This window comes from Antennarius striatus, chromosome 8 (assembly GCF_040054535.1).
Source record: "Antennarius striatus isolate MH-2024 chromosome 8, ASM4005453v1, whole genome shotgun sequence".
NCBI lineage: Eukaryota > Metazoa > Chordata > Actinopteri > Lophiiformes > Antennariidae > Antennarius > Antennarius striatus.
Window position 1 is genome coordinate 18,865,414 of NC_090783.1, and position 17,910 is coordinate 18,883,323.

General features: G+C 40.3%; 1 protein-coding gene across 1 annotated transcript; it reads left to right on the forward strand.

Annotated features, from left to right (window-relative positions):
- The first annotated feature begins 10,545 nt into the window (after window positions 1–10,545).
- cxcl8a (chemokine (C-X-C motif) ligand 8a) lies at window positions 10,546–11,706 on the forward strand. The gene is made up of 4 exons (XM_068321705.1): window positions 10,546–10,764; window positions 10,928–11,060; window positions 11,173–11,259; window positions 11,377–11,706. The coding sequence occupies exons 1-4, from the start codon at window positions 10,701–10,703 to the stop codon at window positions 11,387–11,389; spliced, it is 297 nt and encodes a 98-aa protein (XP_068177806.1). The 5' UTR covers window positions 10,546–10,700; the 3' UTR covers window positions 11,390–11,706.
- The last annotated feature ends 6,204 nt before the right edge of the window (window positions 11,707–17,910 follow it).

Below are 17,910 nucleotides of genomic sequence, written 5' to 3' on the forward strand. Positions count from 1 at the left end.
GGAGCTTTATTTTGGGTATGTGCAGCAGATGACCACAGCAGTGCAGGTGATAGGAATGTGTATGCGTGCAGGAATGTGGAGAATGGTCTGGAAAGAAAGGAAATGTTAACGATAACAAAAAGGATGAATGAAAATAAAACATGTCTTGGCATGAGTCATGACAGTAACACTCATATCCAAAGTGCAGCATGGTTTACATGCTAGATTTGGTGGATGGATTTTTTTTTTCCTTGGATAAATCCTTTAAATGCTCAACTATATTTACACGTCAGTAAAAATATTCAAAAAGGAATCCCTACTACTGTGTTTTGTCCAGGGAGATGTCCTTGGAGATCACATCTTCAAGTTAACCTACGATGGCCTGGATTGAATCTTGGGCAACCATGGCTTTGTTCATTGGACCCGTGATAGTGATCTGATCCTGTGAGGTGGCATAGTGGCATAGTTGTTAGTGCTGCTGCCTCACAGTGGGAAGGTCATGGGTCAAACCCCAGTCTCCCCAACATGGCTTTTCTGTGTAGAGTTTCCATGTTTTCCCCAGGTATTCTAGTACTCCATCATTATCAGGAAGAACATACGTCTAAGGACCTTTAGCTTATGTTGGCCTGTAGTGGCGGCGCACCCAGGGTGCAGCAGCTCAGGACCAACTATCCATCTAACCTTGGAATTTTGTTGTACACCTGTATAGTGACAAATAAAAGCTTCTATCTTTATTTCTTCTTTCTGTGGACAAACAAATTCAACATGATGAAAGAAAAACATGACAATTTTTTTTCTTACTCCTCCATAATAATCTGTATGATAGTTGTATGATAATAATCTGTTTGATAACTCCTTTTCTGTGTTTTCATCATGCTGGAAAAGGTAATTTGACACTGTGTACTACGAAAGAGAAAGAAACAGTCAAATCAAATCTATTTTCTTCTTCTTTTCCTTTTGGCTATTCCCTTCAGGGGTCGCCACAGCGAATCAGTTGCCTCCATCTAACCCTGTCTTCTGCATCCTCTTCTCTCACACCAACTACCTTCATGTCCTCTTTCACTACATCCATAAACCTCCTCTTTGGTCTTCCTCTATGCCTCCTGGCTGGCAGTTCGAAACCCAGCATCCTTCTACCAATATATTCACTATCTCTCCTCTGGATTTTTAAATTTAAAAAAAAATTTATATACTGGTTTGATCCCTGATGGGAAATTAAGAACGCACACTCTAGCTAATGATTCAAATGCATGCATACATATGCCCAGAATTGAGGAATCTTTGGATGCTCTCTCAGGTGCCCGATACTTTTCAACGCTAGACCTCGCAAGTGGCTACAACCAAGTGCCAGTGGCAGAAAAAGATAAACCAAAGACTGCTTTTTGTACCCCCTTTGGGCTGTTTGAGTTCAATAGGATGCCATTTGGGCTTTGCAATGCACCTAGTACTTTTCAAAGATTGATGGAGCGTATTTTTGGAGACCAGAGTCTTCAGTCCTTGCTTTTATATTTAGATGACATTGTCATTTTTTCATCTTCTTTTGATAAACATCTCCAACGTCTTGATCTGGTACTGTCCCGCCTTAAAGAACACAATCTAAAATTAAAGCTACAGAAATGTCACTTCTTTCAATCGGAAGTCACATACCTGGGCCATGTAATCTCCGCATCTGGTGTTGCCACTGATCCGCCAAAGATCAGTGCAGTGATTGATTGGGCACGGCCTACCACTTGCACAGAGCTACAGTCATTCCTTGGGTTTGCCTCGTACTATCGCCGCTTTGTGGAAGGTTTTGCAAAGCATGCTGCTCCACTTCATCGGTTAGTGGCTGCAATGGAGGGAACCAAGAAGAAACGCAAAGCCTTGGGAAATGGTGCCATCGGCGATCGCTGGAATGATGAGTGTGAAACCTTATTCCGGACCCTCAAAAAGTTATTGGTGAGTGCACCAGTTCTGGGCTATGCTGATTTTACTAAACCTTTTATCCTTGAAATAGATGCCAGTCATGCTGGACTTGGAGCCGTATTATCTCAAGATCATGATGGGAAGCGACGACCAATTGCCTATGCCAGCAGGGGCCTTAGACCCACAGAAAGGAACATGTCCAATTACAGTTCTCGAAAGCTGGAATTTCTGGCGTTGAAATGGGCAGTCACACAAAAGTTTCGTGAGTATCTGTTTGGAAACAAATTTGTTGTATTCACAGATAACAACCCCCTGAGCTATTTGCAGTCCGCTAAACTTGGAGCTGTGGAGCAGTGGTGGGCATCTGAGTTAGCAGTTTTTGATTTTGAGCTGAAGTACCGACCGGGGCCTGCTAATCGTAATGCAGATGCATTATCCCGTCAGATGCATCTCCAGAGCACTTCCCCTTTGTTCCCTGGCCTGAAGGTGCCACGCGAAGTCCATGATCAAACAAACCCTGTATCTCAAACGCCTCATGCTGTCGCTGTCACCTTTCAGGTAGCTGCTTTTCCCTCTCGGCCCACCGCTGACTTAAGGGCCTTACAGGCCGCAGATCCAGTGATTGGACCCTTCCTACAGTATTGGAAGAGAAGAAAGATTCCAACAAAACAGGAACTGGCCAATGTCAGTAAAAGTGTGAAGAAGTTGGTGCAACACTGGACCAGAATTAGCTCAAGGGATGGTGTCCTATATCGCCAAATTCAGACACCAGGGAATGCAGAAATTCTACTTCAGCTTCTGTTGCCCCAGTGTTTGCAGTCTGAGGTCCTCAAAAGCCTGCATGACGACCATGGCCATCAAGGAATTGAAAGCACCACCAGTCTCGCAAGGCAGAGATGCTTTTGGCCATTCATGGGACGAGACATAGAGAAGTACTGTCAGGAGTGCAACCGTTGTGTGTTGGCCAAAGCAGTACAACCAAAAGTTCTGACATTCAGAGGTGGTTTGGTGGCTTCTAAACCCCTGGAAGTAATTGCCATTGATTTTACTGTACTGGATAAGGCCAGTGATGGACGAGAAAACGTGCTGGTGGTCACTGATGTGTTTTCTAAATTTGCCCAGGCATTCCCAACAGCAGACCAGCGGGCTAGTACAGTTGCCCGAATACTGACGGAGAAATGGTTCTACATCTATGGTGTACCCAAGCGTATTCACAGTGACCAAGGTAGGAGTTTTGAAGGAGATCTGTTGAAACGATTATGCCAACTTTACGGAATAGAAAAGAGTAGAACAACACCATACCATCCGGAAGGTAATGGACAGTGTGAACGATTTAATCGAACATTGCATGACTTGTTACGTACTCTTCCTCAGGAAAAGAAAAGAAAATGGCCACAACACCTACCTCACCTGCTGTATGCCTATAACACCACAGAACATCAATCCACAGGCTACTCACCCTATGAACTTATGTTTGGTCAGAAGGCTCAATTACCTGTAGATTTTTTGTTAGGGGCACCGCAGGAGTTAACCACACCAACCTCAGCACAGGACTGGATGGATGAACACCAGCATCGTCTGCGTTCAGTCTATGGTCAGGCAAAAGAGCAGCTCCACCGGGCAGCAGAACGGAGAAATAGACATCACCAGCCAACAGAAACTTCTATTCTGTCCCCTGGAACGCTTGTTTACAGAAAGAGTCACCCTCTGGGGCGCCACAAAATCCAGGATACCTGGGACCCAGTTGTTTATGTGGTGGTCAGAAACATGGATGAAGAAGGGAGGGTCTACAAAATATGTCCCAGAGATGGTACAGGTCAGGAGAGGAATATCAACAGAGCGGAGCTCAGAGTGTTGCCGGCAACTGCCACCAATGGGCCTACAACACAATTGCAGCCTGTACCTGACTTGGGCCTGACTGGAGACGCAACTACATATCCCAAATCCAATACGGTGGATGACGACAGCGATGTAGAGGGAGGTGTCTTCCTTTTGGAACCAGAGATACAGCCGGTTCAGGCCTTCTCCCCAAATTCCTCTGTGCCAGCTTCGCAGACAATAACTAGGCAGTCTGACAATCACGAAATCCTTGAACAGGAAAGTAACCCCAACGTTAGCACAGCCACCTTGGCAACAGAGGAATGTCTTGATGTGCAAAAGCGGCCTACAAGAAGCAATGCAGGACAGCATTCGAATCCTTTCCACCTGCCAAGACCAGTTACTCAAACCCTTGCTACCACAGATAGGACTTCTCAGGTATCTCACGCAGTCAACAGCCAGGTGATTCTAGACACATTCCGACCTTGGTTGTAGCATGTCACCGGGACGGTGACCTTTCAAAATAGGGGCCAGTGTAACAGGGATACCTTTAAGACCCAGGGCGGAAGCTATTTAAGCAGCTGGTAGCAATGCTCTCGCTCTCTCTCTATCAGCATCAGACGTCACATGCGTCCCGCGGTGCAGGAAGTCACGCCAAATATTGCTGAGCGATATGTGTGATTTTAGTGTTTTAAAGAGTAGTCTTAGCTTTTGATATGGTGACCGCTCATAACACAATCTGACATAAATGCACTGATTATTGGACAGCCGAGAACTGGGGTTTTTAAGGATTGTTCACCATGCTTCCAGCCACCTGTTTTTATTCTAATAAATGCTGTTCTTTTTAGTATTGGTTTGCGCGGTGGCAGACACACACCTGAGCCACACCTTAGTGTGACTAAGTCCCTGGATGAGCCAGGTAACGCTCATTTGTTGGACTGTTTTATGAATGCTTATGGTTTTTAGAAAATGTATGAATTAATGTATTCTAATTTCCTGTTCATTTTATAGAATTGTCCACAAGTGCGATGACTGTCACTGTTCTTTCCCTAGTCTTTTAGAGTTACTGGCCTGTGTTTTATTTCCCTTTGTATTATTTTATTTCTATTTTAACTGACACATTACAAGGGCAGGAGCGTCACCTACACCGACAGGTACAATTATTTAAGAGTGGTAGGGTCGGGGGGAGGCGCATGGCTCCATTCCTCTAGTGACCCTCCTTTTAATTGTTTTGAGTCATTGCTTTATTTATCCTATATTTTATTGTTTGGAGTGCCTTGCCTGTATATTGGCATCATAACGTGTGTGCTGTGTCTGCAGTGACTCCCAGTATTTTATTGTGTGTTTTGGGCTCTAGAAGGTGAAGCCTTTGGGTATTTGTGCGTAACTACCACTGCTTACCTGTCAGGTGTTTTTATACTGTGTGGCTCTAGGCTTGTCTCATTGGCCTGCCCTGTAATTTTAGGTGTCGGATTTTTTTATTGTTTTAAATAAGGTTTTAACCCAGTAACCTGTTTTAATAAATTGTAAATTCTTGTTTTAATTGCCAGCCTCTTGTCCCGTTTGTTCTGGACACTGACCTGTGTATTCAGTGGGTAGATTGAATTTAGTATTTATAGTCTTAGCGACCACAAATTCAATACACACATATATATATTTGTGAGTACAGGCCCCTGTATCACACACACACACACACACACACACACACACACACACACACACACACACACACACACACACACACACACACACACACACACAAGGGGGCCTGTAGGCATGCAGGGGAGGTAGGGGGGTGGTTTGCCTCAAATGAGCAATTTGTACAGGGGACGGCACCTTGCTCAAGGGTGCCTCGGCAGTGTTCCAGAGGTGAGCTGACACCTCCCACTGTCAGCTCACCTCCGGGTATTTTTTTTTTTGGGCGGGAGCGGGAATTGAACCGCCGATCTTAAATCATAGGACGACCCGCTCTACAGCTCGCTTTACCACTGAGCCACTGCCGCCCCATGTCGGATCCATCTCAGTCTGGCCTCTCTGACTTTATCTCCAAAACCTCTAACATGTGCTGTCCCTCTGATGTACTCATTCCTGATCCTATCCTTCCTGGTCACTCCCAGAGAGAACCTCAGCATCTTCATCTCTGCTACCTCCAGCTCTGTCTCCTGTCTTTTCTTCAGTGATACTGTCTCTAGACCAAACAACATCGCTGGTCTCAACACAGTTTTGTACACCTTTCCTTTCATTTTAGCTGAAACTCTTCTATCACACATCACACCTGACACTTTTCTCCCCCCGTTCCATCCTGCCTGTACACGCTTCTTCACCTCTTTTCCAGACTCTCCATTGCTCTGGGCTGTTGACCCTAAGTACTTAAAATCCTCCACCTTCTTGATCTCTTCTCCCTGTAACCTCACTCTTCCACTTGGGTCCCTCTCATTCACACACATGTACTCTGTCTTACTGCGACTAACCTTCATTCCTCTCCTTTCCAGGACAAACCTCCACCTCTCTAGCTTCTCCTCCACCTGTTCCATGCTCTCACTACAGATCACAATGTCATCTACAAACATCATAGTCCATGGAGATTCCTGTCTAACCTCGTCTGTCAGCCTGTCCATCACCATAGCAAACAAACAGGGGCTCAGAGCTGACCCCTGATGCAGTCCCACCTCCACCTTGAACTCCTGTCACACCCACAGCACACCTCACCACTGTCTTACAGTCCTCATACATGTCCTGCAACTGTTCTAACATACTTCTCTGCCACTCCAGACTTCCTCATACAATACCACAGTTCGTCTCTGGACACCCTGTCATAAGTTTTCTCCAGATCTACAAAAACACAATGCAGCTCCCTCAGGCCTTCTCTGTACTTCTCTATCAACATCCTCAAAGCAAATACAGCATCTGTACTCTTTTTTGGCAGGAAACCATACTGCTGTTCACAAATGCTCACTTCTACCCTTAATCTAGCTTCAACTACTCTTTCCCATAACTTCATTGTATGGCTCATCAGCTTTATTCCTCTGTAATGTTGTTACACAGTTGACTGCTGATATTCAGACAAAGCTTGACTGTTCACAGTTGCCAAATATGACGCAAGTTTACTGTTCAAACCGGTTTTACTCTCACTTTTACTATTCCAGGGAATTACTTTGATGAAAAGATTTTTTAGATAAGCAAGAAATGAACAGTGGACATCTTATTATATTTATGCATTTTTGAAATACTCTTTTCAATATTATTGTTAACTTCAAAATGGCTTGCAACATCACTAAGCACTTCTGCTCTTCCTTAAACAAATCATAAAAGAATGCAACCAGAAAAAAGATTATGGGTATGCAATTGGTGGAATTCAGTCAAATAAAAAAAGATGTTTGTTGAGTTATAAAGCATTTCAGAGGAAAGACAGCATGTGCTCTGTGTGGGCATTAACAAATAAAAAAATAAAGTTGTAATACAATAGATTATTGCAAGGCTGCAAGCAAGTTCTGTCATGATGCTGAAGGTCAGAAGCATGCTTTCACATGCATGTGGAATGTAAATTCCTGCAGGGCCACCCACCCACTGATATATCAAATTTACGCTTTTGTGTGTGTGTGTGTGTGTGTGTGTGTGTGTGTGTGCGTGCGTACATGCACGTCTATGTACGTCTGTTTCTAAACTCAATGACTTCCTGTCAAAACTTCCCGTAACCCTCAAAGGCTGCATGAATTCGAGTTCCCTCTGGCAGCCTCTCAATTCCTCTTGTTTTATCTGCTCAATTTAACAACAAGAAATCCAGGTTAAAATAACTGTTAAAATACTGAAACAGAAAACGCCCTTTATAACATAATAGTGCAGCTTTCAGGCATACTGAAAATCACACACAAAAATTAATAGAACTAACAACAACCAACAACAAGATGATGAAAGAGTTATGATTCATTCCAGATTTTCCCAGTTCCTGTTTACATCTACTGTGCATGAGATCGGGATCTGTAGTTAGTATCAGGATGTGGCGCTTTTCCATTCCATAAGCATATATGGAAATGTTTCATGAGAACAACCTTTCATGTGACATACAGTATTATAAAATCCACTGTAGTCCCATAAGCTGCTCTGTGACCTACAGTAAGTGCCACAGTAGTGTTACTTTCCATAATTATCTCATTAACTATTTATATCTAAGGAGTTATTGTGATACATTGTGTGAGAACTATTAATTTCTGTACCAAATGTGGAAAATTTGACCACATCTAGCATATGTTGACATATTTTACTATGAACGGTTACAATTTTAGTGGAAATGTGTGGAGATCAACAAAGGAATTGAAAATCATCATCTGGAAAACTTAAGTATCTTAATTGAAGTGCATTCAGCACTTGCTGTGTCATTTCTGTTGGAATCAAAATAAAATCAACTAAACTATGTATTTCCATTACTTCATCCATGATCAAGATTCTGGTCGAAACTATAAGCCCACTGACTTTTTTCTATTCAGTTCATGTTTTATACGAGGTCAAGTGGGAAGTTCAGGAAAACCCAAAACTCTCCACACATACTTTCAAAGGCGATTGCATCATACTTCACTCCTGCAATCCCTCGAAGTCACACGATCTGTTCCCAGTCATCGTTGATCACAGACTTCCTGTTTTTTTCACTTTTTCACTCACCTGTTAGATACTGTAGGTGTTCCACAACAGTGGCATAGAGTAAAAATCAAAGCTTTCCAGTGAGTTAAATATCATTCATAACTTATGTGCATTTCAGTAAAGTCAAAATATAGATGAAGGCATTAATAATATTCTCTGTGTGTGTATGTATGTATGTATATATATATATATATATATATATATATATATATATATATATATATATATATATATATATATATATATATATATACTGTATATACTGTATATGATATGATATATGATAAAACTTGGTAATGACGTTTAGCTTGTCTCATGTTTCACTTCCTATCCCACACATTATGTCTTTAGTCATCATGTATTGGGTTTAAGTGCAACTCAGAAGTTACTTCATACTTCCTTCGTTTTGTGAAAGCAGCTGAAGTGACATGATGTCTGCAGACAGATGTGTTTGAGCTTGTTGCTGAGCTTGTGTCAGGTGTTAAAAAATTTCACTTATTGCTTATCATTGCCAAATGGATGACGACTCATACATTATAATGTGTGTCATTAGAGACAAAGGCAAACTATTGAACCTGCATTGTGTACTGGTTCACTGAAAAAAAATATGGATAAGCTTCTTGCAATATCCAGATCACACAAGTGCCACTTAAATAGTTGAAATCTAATGTTTTTAAAACATTTCATAGACTTTTGTAGTAGGGCTAAACATAACCGTTCCATGCTTAAGCTCTAACATGTATAAACCACCGAATACCCAAAATCATTTAAAAGAGCCATCTCCAGTACAATCAAAACCATTAAAATGAGCTGCAAAAGTTCTGGAATGCTGTATTTTGGAGTGATGAAACAAGAGTGCAACTTTTCAGTCATATGGATCAGTGCTATGTCTGGAGAAGGAAAAATGAAGATGCTGAAATGACGACCCTAGCTATGGTGAAGCATGGCAGTGACCCAGTGATATTCTGAGTATGCTTTGTTTCTTTGGGCTCTACAAAAATGTTGTGAGTGGAGAAGTAAATGGATTCCAACAAGTATTGGGATATTCTAAAGGACAGTATCTCGTGTCCTCTGTGAAGAAACTGAAGCTAGGGTGTCTGAACATTCTAAAAGGACAATCACAAGAAGACCTCTCAAGTTCAAAGTTTATTAAGATAATTCCAAAGAAAATCTCTGTTGGGATTTGAAGAAGACTGTTGAAACTCATAAATCAAGGAATACATTAGAACTGCTGGTGTTTGGCCAAAGGGAGTTGGTTAAGATTTTGTTTAGGAACGCTGCCAGAATAAGGTGTCTAACTATGTATCATGTTTGTAGCACGTCACATCGATAAAAGGGTGATCTATAATGTAATAGAAATGCTTGTCATTAAACTGTTAAGCTGTTTCTACAAATTTGGTTATGGCAAACAGATGAGCAATAACATATATATTTCACAGACCCCTCTCTAAATGTTGTCAACAAAATTGAATAAAAACTTCCTCAGTAACATTCTTTCAAACGGTCATTCATTAGTCAAATGTGTAGATTACACCCATTTCCAGGAGCTGTAGGATAAACATTGATCATTATTATTTACATCGTTGATTTGCCATTGCTGAACTTTTACAGCAATGAACAAAGCCTATGTTTTGAAATCTTTGCAGCTGTGGTTTAGTGTGAATGCAGCTGCTGACAAGGACTTAAATAATTTTACTTGGTGCTTTCATAGTATGTGCAAGACACTGTAGTTTATGAACGACTCATACAACAAATTTCCCTTTGGAGAAGGGGGTATTTTATACGTCAAAACTGATTGTTACATTCTTCTCCCAAGATTCACAGATTGCATCCAATTGCTAAATGCATCTTAATGCAATCAGTTAATCTTTTTTTCCCCATTTTATAACCAGTTAAATCTTTGTTTGAGCAATGGGTAACAATGTCTAGCTTACAAAGAATGTCTTGCTATAGTGCCTTTCACATCAACCAATTTATGGCTGAGTTTTAGTCACTGTGTTTTTCCTAACAGAATCCCAGCATTAATGACCCTGTGAGTACTCTAGTGAAAAAAATTGTAGATGTTAGTCAAACACTCTGCTGTGTAAATTCCCAGAGTTGCTGACAGTCCCAGATTGCGCAACCAGCCTGAGCTACGGAGGTGAGTCATTTTCAGTCAACAGGTATAAAAGGAGAAACTCTCAAGCACGAGATTCAATCCACAGAAGAGTCAGCTCAACCAAGAGACGGAAAAATAGGGGAGAGGAAAGCAGAAAAGAAAAAGGATAAAAATCCTCTTCTTTACTTTTATTTACCAATTCAACAGGCAGTTCTCTGCACATTCTTTTCCTTTACAGTTTGTCACTGGAGATTCAAACAGCACAATGATGAGCAACACATTTATCACATTTGTTGTGGTACTTCTCGCACTCCTTAAAAGTAGTGAAGGTAAGATTTCCTAAATGAAGAATTGCATTTTTTTGTAATTTAATGAAATTACTCCTCAAGTAATTGACTGCAAGTTATTATTGTCTTTTCTTTGATGGATCATGTGTTATCAACACACACTGCTGCACTTTGTAACCATATTGTGACTTGTGTGTCCTCACAGCTTTGAGTCTGAGAAGCCTAGCAGTGGAGCAACACTGCCGTTGCATTGCAACTGAGTCCAAACCCATTGGACGCCACATTGGGAAGGTTGAGATTATTCTTCCCAACTCACACTGCGAGGATACTGAGATCATGTAAGACCTAATTTACAAACCAACATCCTATTGTGATAGTGATATTGCTTTTTTTTATTCATGGTCTTTGTCACGTCCGACTGCATGCCTTATTTCTTTCTTTGTGTTGCAGTGCAACTCTGAAAACAACAGGTGAAGAAGTTTGCCTGGATACTGAGGCTCCCTGGGTGAAGAGAGTGATTTATAGGATCATGTCCAAGTAAGCACAAATTTAATAGTGTAGTTTAGTTTCATATTGCAAATGGGTATTTTTACAGCAAATACTAAGTTAGGATACACAAATTAATTAAACTGTTTGTGTTTCTTTTCTCTGCAGCAGAAAACGCTGAACAGACTAGGAGAGATGGGCTTCCTCAGTCTGATCTACTTACTGCGCAGACAAATGAAAATTTTCATGAAACATTTCTTTGATAGGATGATAAAGCCATCACACTATCGTCACTTTCCTGCCAGAGGACTGCTTCATGTTTTGCACTGATTATAGAAATGCTAACTTATTTTTGTTTCAAACTTTTTATTTATTATTAATATTGTGAATGTGTGTATTTTTGTGTTAAACATATTTATTATTGTATTTAATGAATTGTAAATGTTATTTGTTAAACTCAGCTGACAACCTATTGATTTATTAAAAGTAACAAAACATTTAAAATGTAATTTTGTCTTTCTTTATTACCTGTAAATATGCCCTGCACTGTTATATTTATAAAATATTCAATATTAATCAAGAATTTAAGCTTTTACCAAAAGATATATCTTTAAGGATATTGCCTTTTTTATTTTTTATTTTATTTATTTATTTTATTTTTTTCCGGGCACGTTATTACAACAGACTTCACATCTTCATCACATTTACAGCATCAACAACAGCATCTGAAAATAAAGGGATGACAGGTAGAAGCCAATAGGCTTGTGAAATTCCCGTCAACAAACATCTCTTTCATTTCAATATGCTGTCAACAAACTCAGACATTAAATGTTTTAAATCAGTTCATACATTGAATTTTGACAGACGTTCATAGCTTTATTCAATTCCAGATATTAGCCCTTGTCCCAGATGTAACCTATAGAGCATAACCATGTTTGCATTCTTCCTATGAACACAAGGTTTGTTAACATCATAGATAGTCAAAACAAGAAGTTGACCTTGCCAGTGTTCTCCAAAAGAATATAACGATCATATTCACCTCTTTCAGCAGACAGTGTTTATCCAAGACACTTTAACAGTTTCCCATTCCATGATATTGTCAAAAGATATCAATATCCCTTTAAAGTCTTAAACTTAATGTTGTCCCTCCAAGCAGAAATCCATGTCTTTGTTGTCATTAATTCATGTTTCTGACATTGATGATGTTGAACGGTTTTTCGACTGTTCTATGTAATCCTTGATGTGTTCATAATTGGTGTAGAGCTCCCACTATTGAAGTTATTCTATTGTAATGATCTTTGGTGTAATAACAAGTCTTGTCCATCTTTCCTGCTTGTATTTCACCAACTCTTCTGCACTGGGATCATCATTGTCTTCGTTTGCTTTGGAGAAAGCCCCTTTGTTTTGATGAAGATCCTGCAGTTGTTCATCCAGGTGTTGTCTTCACCTTTGCTATTACCTTCAGAATAATTCTGAAATTCATTATGAATACTGGCCGGTGACAAATTGTCCATAGGTGTGAGTGTGTGCATGAATGGTTGTTTGTCTTTGTCTTCAGAAAATTGCAGTGCAACAGTGCCTCTAAGCTTCATTGACCAGTAATGCATTTTCTTTTTTTTTTGTGAGAATGTGATTTAGTTTCAAGATTTAAATCAATTTAAATCTACAACAAGAGAATGTTTGATTTTTGTTCAGATTAGTCATGTTTCTCTTTGGATAATATATCTTTATAACTAATGTGGTACTTTAACAAATTGCCATTAATATATTTATATAATTTGATTATTCCCGCGACCCATGATAGTGGATGAAACGGGTATTTCATGATGAATGAATAAATTAATGAATTCGATTTGATTTGAATTTGATTTTCTTAAGAAAAAATCTATAGAGACGGCAAGTTGGCACAGCGGCTACCGCTGTCGCCACACAGCAAGGCACAGTTCCCGGTTCGAGTCCCGCTCTGTTTGCATGTTCTCCCCGTGTCTGCTTGGGTTCTCTCCATGTTCTCCAGCTTCCTCCAACCTCCAAAACCATGCGCTTCAGGTGGATTGAGCTTTCCAAATTTTTAAAAATGTAATAATTAAAAAAAAAATGCGTGTGTGTGTGTGCATATTGTCTGTTTGTCTCCATATGGCCGCGCGGTGCACTGGCGTTGCGCCCGGAGTGTACCCTGCCTCACACCCCAGTCGGCTTAGATAGAATCCAGCACCCTGCAACTTACTATGGCAGAAGAAGCGGGTTTGAAGATGAATGAATGAAAAATCTATAGAGTTACCACAAACACACAAGATGTGTCACAATTTTTATTCCTCTCACTTCCTCTCACTTCCTCCTTTCACATGTCCTTCCACATTTCTATGTTCCGCTTCTTATTATTAGTTCCGCTTCTTATTATTAGTTGCCACATACTGTCACATCCACACATCCCCATATTTCCTATAACTATCTCGTCATCCATTTCTTAGCTCTAAAGACAAAAGCACCTTCTTACGCTGTGTATGTGACAGCACCTACTATCAGCTCACCAACAGTACATTCATTCATTCATTCATTCATTCATCCATCTTCAAATCTGCTTCTTGTGGACCACAGGGGTTGCTGGATCCTATCCCAGCTGACTCATGGGCGAGAGGTGGGGAATACTCTGAGCATGACGCCGGTACACTGCGGAGCCACATGAAAAACATAACCATTCATGCTGATACTCACACCTTTGCATGTTTTTGGAGGTGGGAGGAAGAAGGAGAACCGACGCAGACACGAGGAAGAACAAACTCAGCACAGAAAGAATTCGAACCCAGAACCCAGAACGGCAATGGATCATTTAATTGTTAAACTCTCCCTGTAGGGCACCACTGTCTGCAGTGGGGTCCTAACTCCATCTGATGTTTACCTGTCAAAGAATGTCTGAAGCCCAGATGACCCTCCCCACCAACTGCTAAGCCAAACCTCCCACATTGTCAGTCTCTGACCTGCTTTTCACTCCTTTTACTGTCCTCCTGCTCAGCCGTCCTCTTGTCTGCCAGTCCTGCTCTATGCCTAAATTGACACTGAATTATGAGTAGCAGACGTCGTATACATTCCCTAGGACTGTCTGTCCTCTGTTGGAGCTACATACAGAACAAATCTAAAAATATGATATCTTCCCACTCAACAGAATATATTCACTCCTAATACTTGTCTTCTGATTTGTATTACGGCTCCAGTTTCTTTGCAATTCACAGCAGAAGTGGTTCTGTCTACACTGCTCACATCCAGATTGCCTTCCAATGTTGCAATGCTTATTCTCTACAGCTGACCTTCAGGTAACTTTTTCTGTCTGGTTGTCCTCCTTCCTATCTTACAGTGTGGATCAATCCTACATGACATTCACTAGAGATTTGACACATTTTGACACAACAATCTTCATCTTTTCTTTTCGGCTTTTCCCTTCAGGGGTCGCCACAGTGAATCAGTTGCCTCCATCTAACCCTGTCTTCTGCATCCTCTTCTCTCACACCAACTACCTTCATGTCCTCTTTCACTACATCCATAAACCTCCTCTTTGGTCTTCCCCTAGGCCTCCTGCCTGGCAGTTCAAAACTCAGCTTCCTTCTACCAATATATTCACTATCTCTCCTCTGGACCTGTCCAAACCATCTCAGTCTGGCCTCTCTGACTTTATCTCCAAAACCTCTAACATGTGCTGTCCCTCTGATGTACTCATTCCTGATCCTATCCTTCCTGGTCACTCCCAGAGAGAACCTCAGCATCTTCATCTCTGCTACCTCCAGCTCTGTCTCCTGTCTTTTCCTCAGTGACACTGTCTCTAGGCCAAACAACATCGCTGGTCTCACCACAGTTTTGTACACCTTTTACTTTCATTTTAGCTGAAACTCTTCAATCACACATTTAAAATCAATATTGGGTCAAATTGTTAAGTGGGCACACACATTCAACAAGACAAGATGGTGTAAAATTAAATGTGACCTCATTGATCAAGTGGCATAGAGTACTTCTCAAAAGAGTCATAAATCAATAAAGGTGAACCTTGCTGGATTTAATACAATAAATGGTCGCGTTTAACTGATTTGTTACTTCTATTCTGAAAACCCCCCCAGCCCTGTTATATTCACTTCAAAATACAACAACCTAAATGCAGACAACATGACAAACAATGATAGACAATGATAAAAAAAAACCAACAAAACAAGGTGTAAACAATCGAACACTCGAAGGCAGAAAAATGAAGAGGGAATACATAAGGCAAATATTCCACTAAAAATTAAATAGAAAATAAAACACAAACCCAGGCCCATGACATTCAAGAGCATTTAGGGGGCGGGTTCTGGGACAGACAGAGAGGACAAACTAGCTTAGTAGGATGGCCAAAGTGCCAACAGAAGACAAGAAGGAACATGATTAGCTGGGGAAATCACCCTGGCACTGGCCAGCAGCAGGGCTGGAGAACTCGGCAGTACGTTAGCTGGCTGATGGTCATCATAGGTATAAGAGGAGCGGGCTTTAGGAAAGAAAGCTTAACTAATGCGGGTAAGGAGTCAAGATTATCTCAAAATCTTTCAGCCATTTCATTTCAGCCCTTTTCCACTTTCTATGAATGCGCATGAGAGTGTATAAAAGATCATATAGTCCAGCTCAGTTCAAACTACATGACCAAAAACACCGACAACACAAGGGGAAGACAAAGATTATGGCAATGAATTGAAGAAGAACACAAGCAGATATGAAGTAAAAACAAAAAAATGACAGAAATCCAAAAGGATTAATCTAACTTAAATAACATCGCTCAAAAATGGGCAAATTCCAAAAAAACACATGGGAAAAATAACCCACAAGGAAACTAATGTTCAGTGCTTGAAGAAATCCAAGCCTCAGTCAGACAGGGAAAAGCAAGACAGAGCATGACAAAAAAATTGACTAATCACCGAAACTAAATACAGAGTGACGAGACAATGACAGACAAGGGGCAGAGGCAGGAGCAGAGAAACGAGGCCAGGCTGAAACAAAACCAATGAAGAAAAATCAAGATGAAAATACACATGAGAAACAGAAGAAATGCAAAGCAAAGCAAATGACATATGGATTCTGCTACAAAAGAGAACATAAATACTTATCCAGTTTTCTGTAAGAATACCGGCTAAGTCTTGAACACTTACAACATGTGCTATTCACAATGGAAAATGTCATTGTGACCATAGGACTTGAAGTCACTCCAAGAACTGATAAAGAAGTGTGTAAACAAGCACATCTATTGGGAATGAATGGACGGTTCAAAACAGCAATGTACCAAAATAGAATATCTAAATGTGAAATTTAATGTATGAATTTGGTTGATAACAAAGTGAGAGAGATGTTGATTCTGGGGGAGGGAATTTAACAAGTCAAATGTATCCTTTTTTTCCTTTTTCAGCTGTTGTTATTGATGTTGTAAATGGGATGGAGGTGAAATCTGTTGTAATAACATGTCCGGAAAGAAAAAATAAATAAATATAATGATCAGGCACAAAATCCAGGACCAGGACAATCACACATCTAATCATACAAAACATTTTTCATTGATTTTCAGTTTGTACATTTCTGTTTCAGCTTAATTAAAGAGGAAATCACAGAGGTTGAGTCTCACAAACATTATTTAGTTATTTTTATCAGTGAAAGTAGTTTTAGAAAACATCATTTATTCACTTGAAGTCTGCTGTAAACATCAGACTTCAAGTTCAAGACACATACCTAACTCTGGTAAATCCAACAAACAAACATACCTGCACTATCATTACAGGGTTTTTGTTTTTTTTTTTTTTTTAAATTCATGTTGTTTTGCCATACCTTGTGGTCAGCTAGAACAGGAGGAGAGGAGATGGAAAAGGACAGATAGAGACTTGAGAGAATTGGATGACTATGATGGGATAGGTGAACACATGATGTGTAAGATGGGATGGGATGTTGTTGTTGTACAGGACGAGATTTACAGGAGATGATGAGATGGGATGAGACGGGATGGGATAGCATGGGATAAGATGGGATGGGGAAAAACAGGATGGAAGAAAATAGGATAGAATTGTGGTGATAGGAATTGGATGAGATTAGATAAGATTATAAAAGGGAAGATGGGATGAGATAGCATAGCATAGGATATGATAGGATCGAGTAGCATTAGACAGGATAGGAAAAGAGGGGGCTGGATAGCATAGGATTGGAGAAGATAGGAGACTTGGGTTGGACAGGGATGAAACTAGACAGAATGGAATAAGACAGAGTAGAAGGATAAAAAGGATAGACTTTGTAAGGTAAGTTTTGAAAGGATGGAAAAAGATTGGATAGGATGTGATACAATGGATTTGGAAAAAAGAAAATAATGTAAAAGGGCTAGGTGAAGGAGGACTGTGGGATAAAATAGACAAAGGCCGCAAGACCTTACAGTTAGCTGGTGACCGGGGTGTACCCCAACCCCTGTCAAATGTCAGCTAGGTTAGGCAGCAGTGCAAACTTGTGACCTAAATATTGATAAGCTGCTCAAGATGAGACAATTTCTGATTGTCTCCTCTTCAAGAAAATTAATAAATGAACGAACAGGGCATAGGATATGACAGGAATGAATGGGAGTCAATGTGATAGGATAAAATTAGTCCTTTACAGCCTGAACCATTAAACAATTGCCTGAAAAATCATATTTTTGGAAAATGAGGTCATCATAGAACCTTA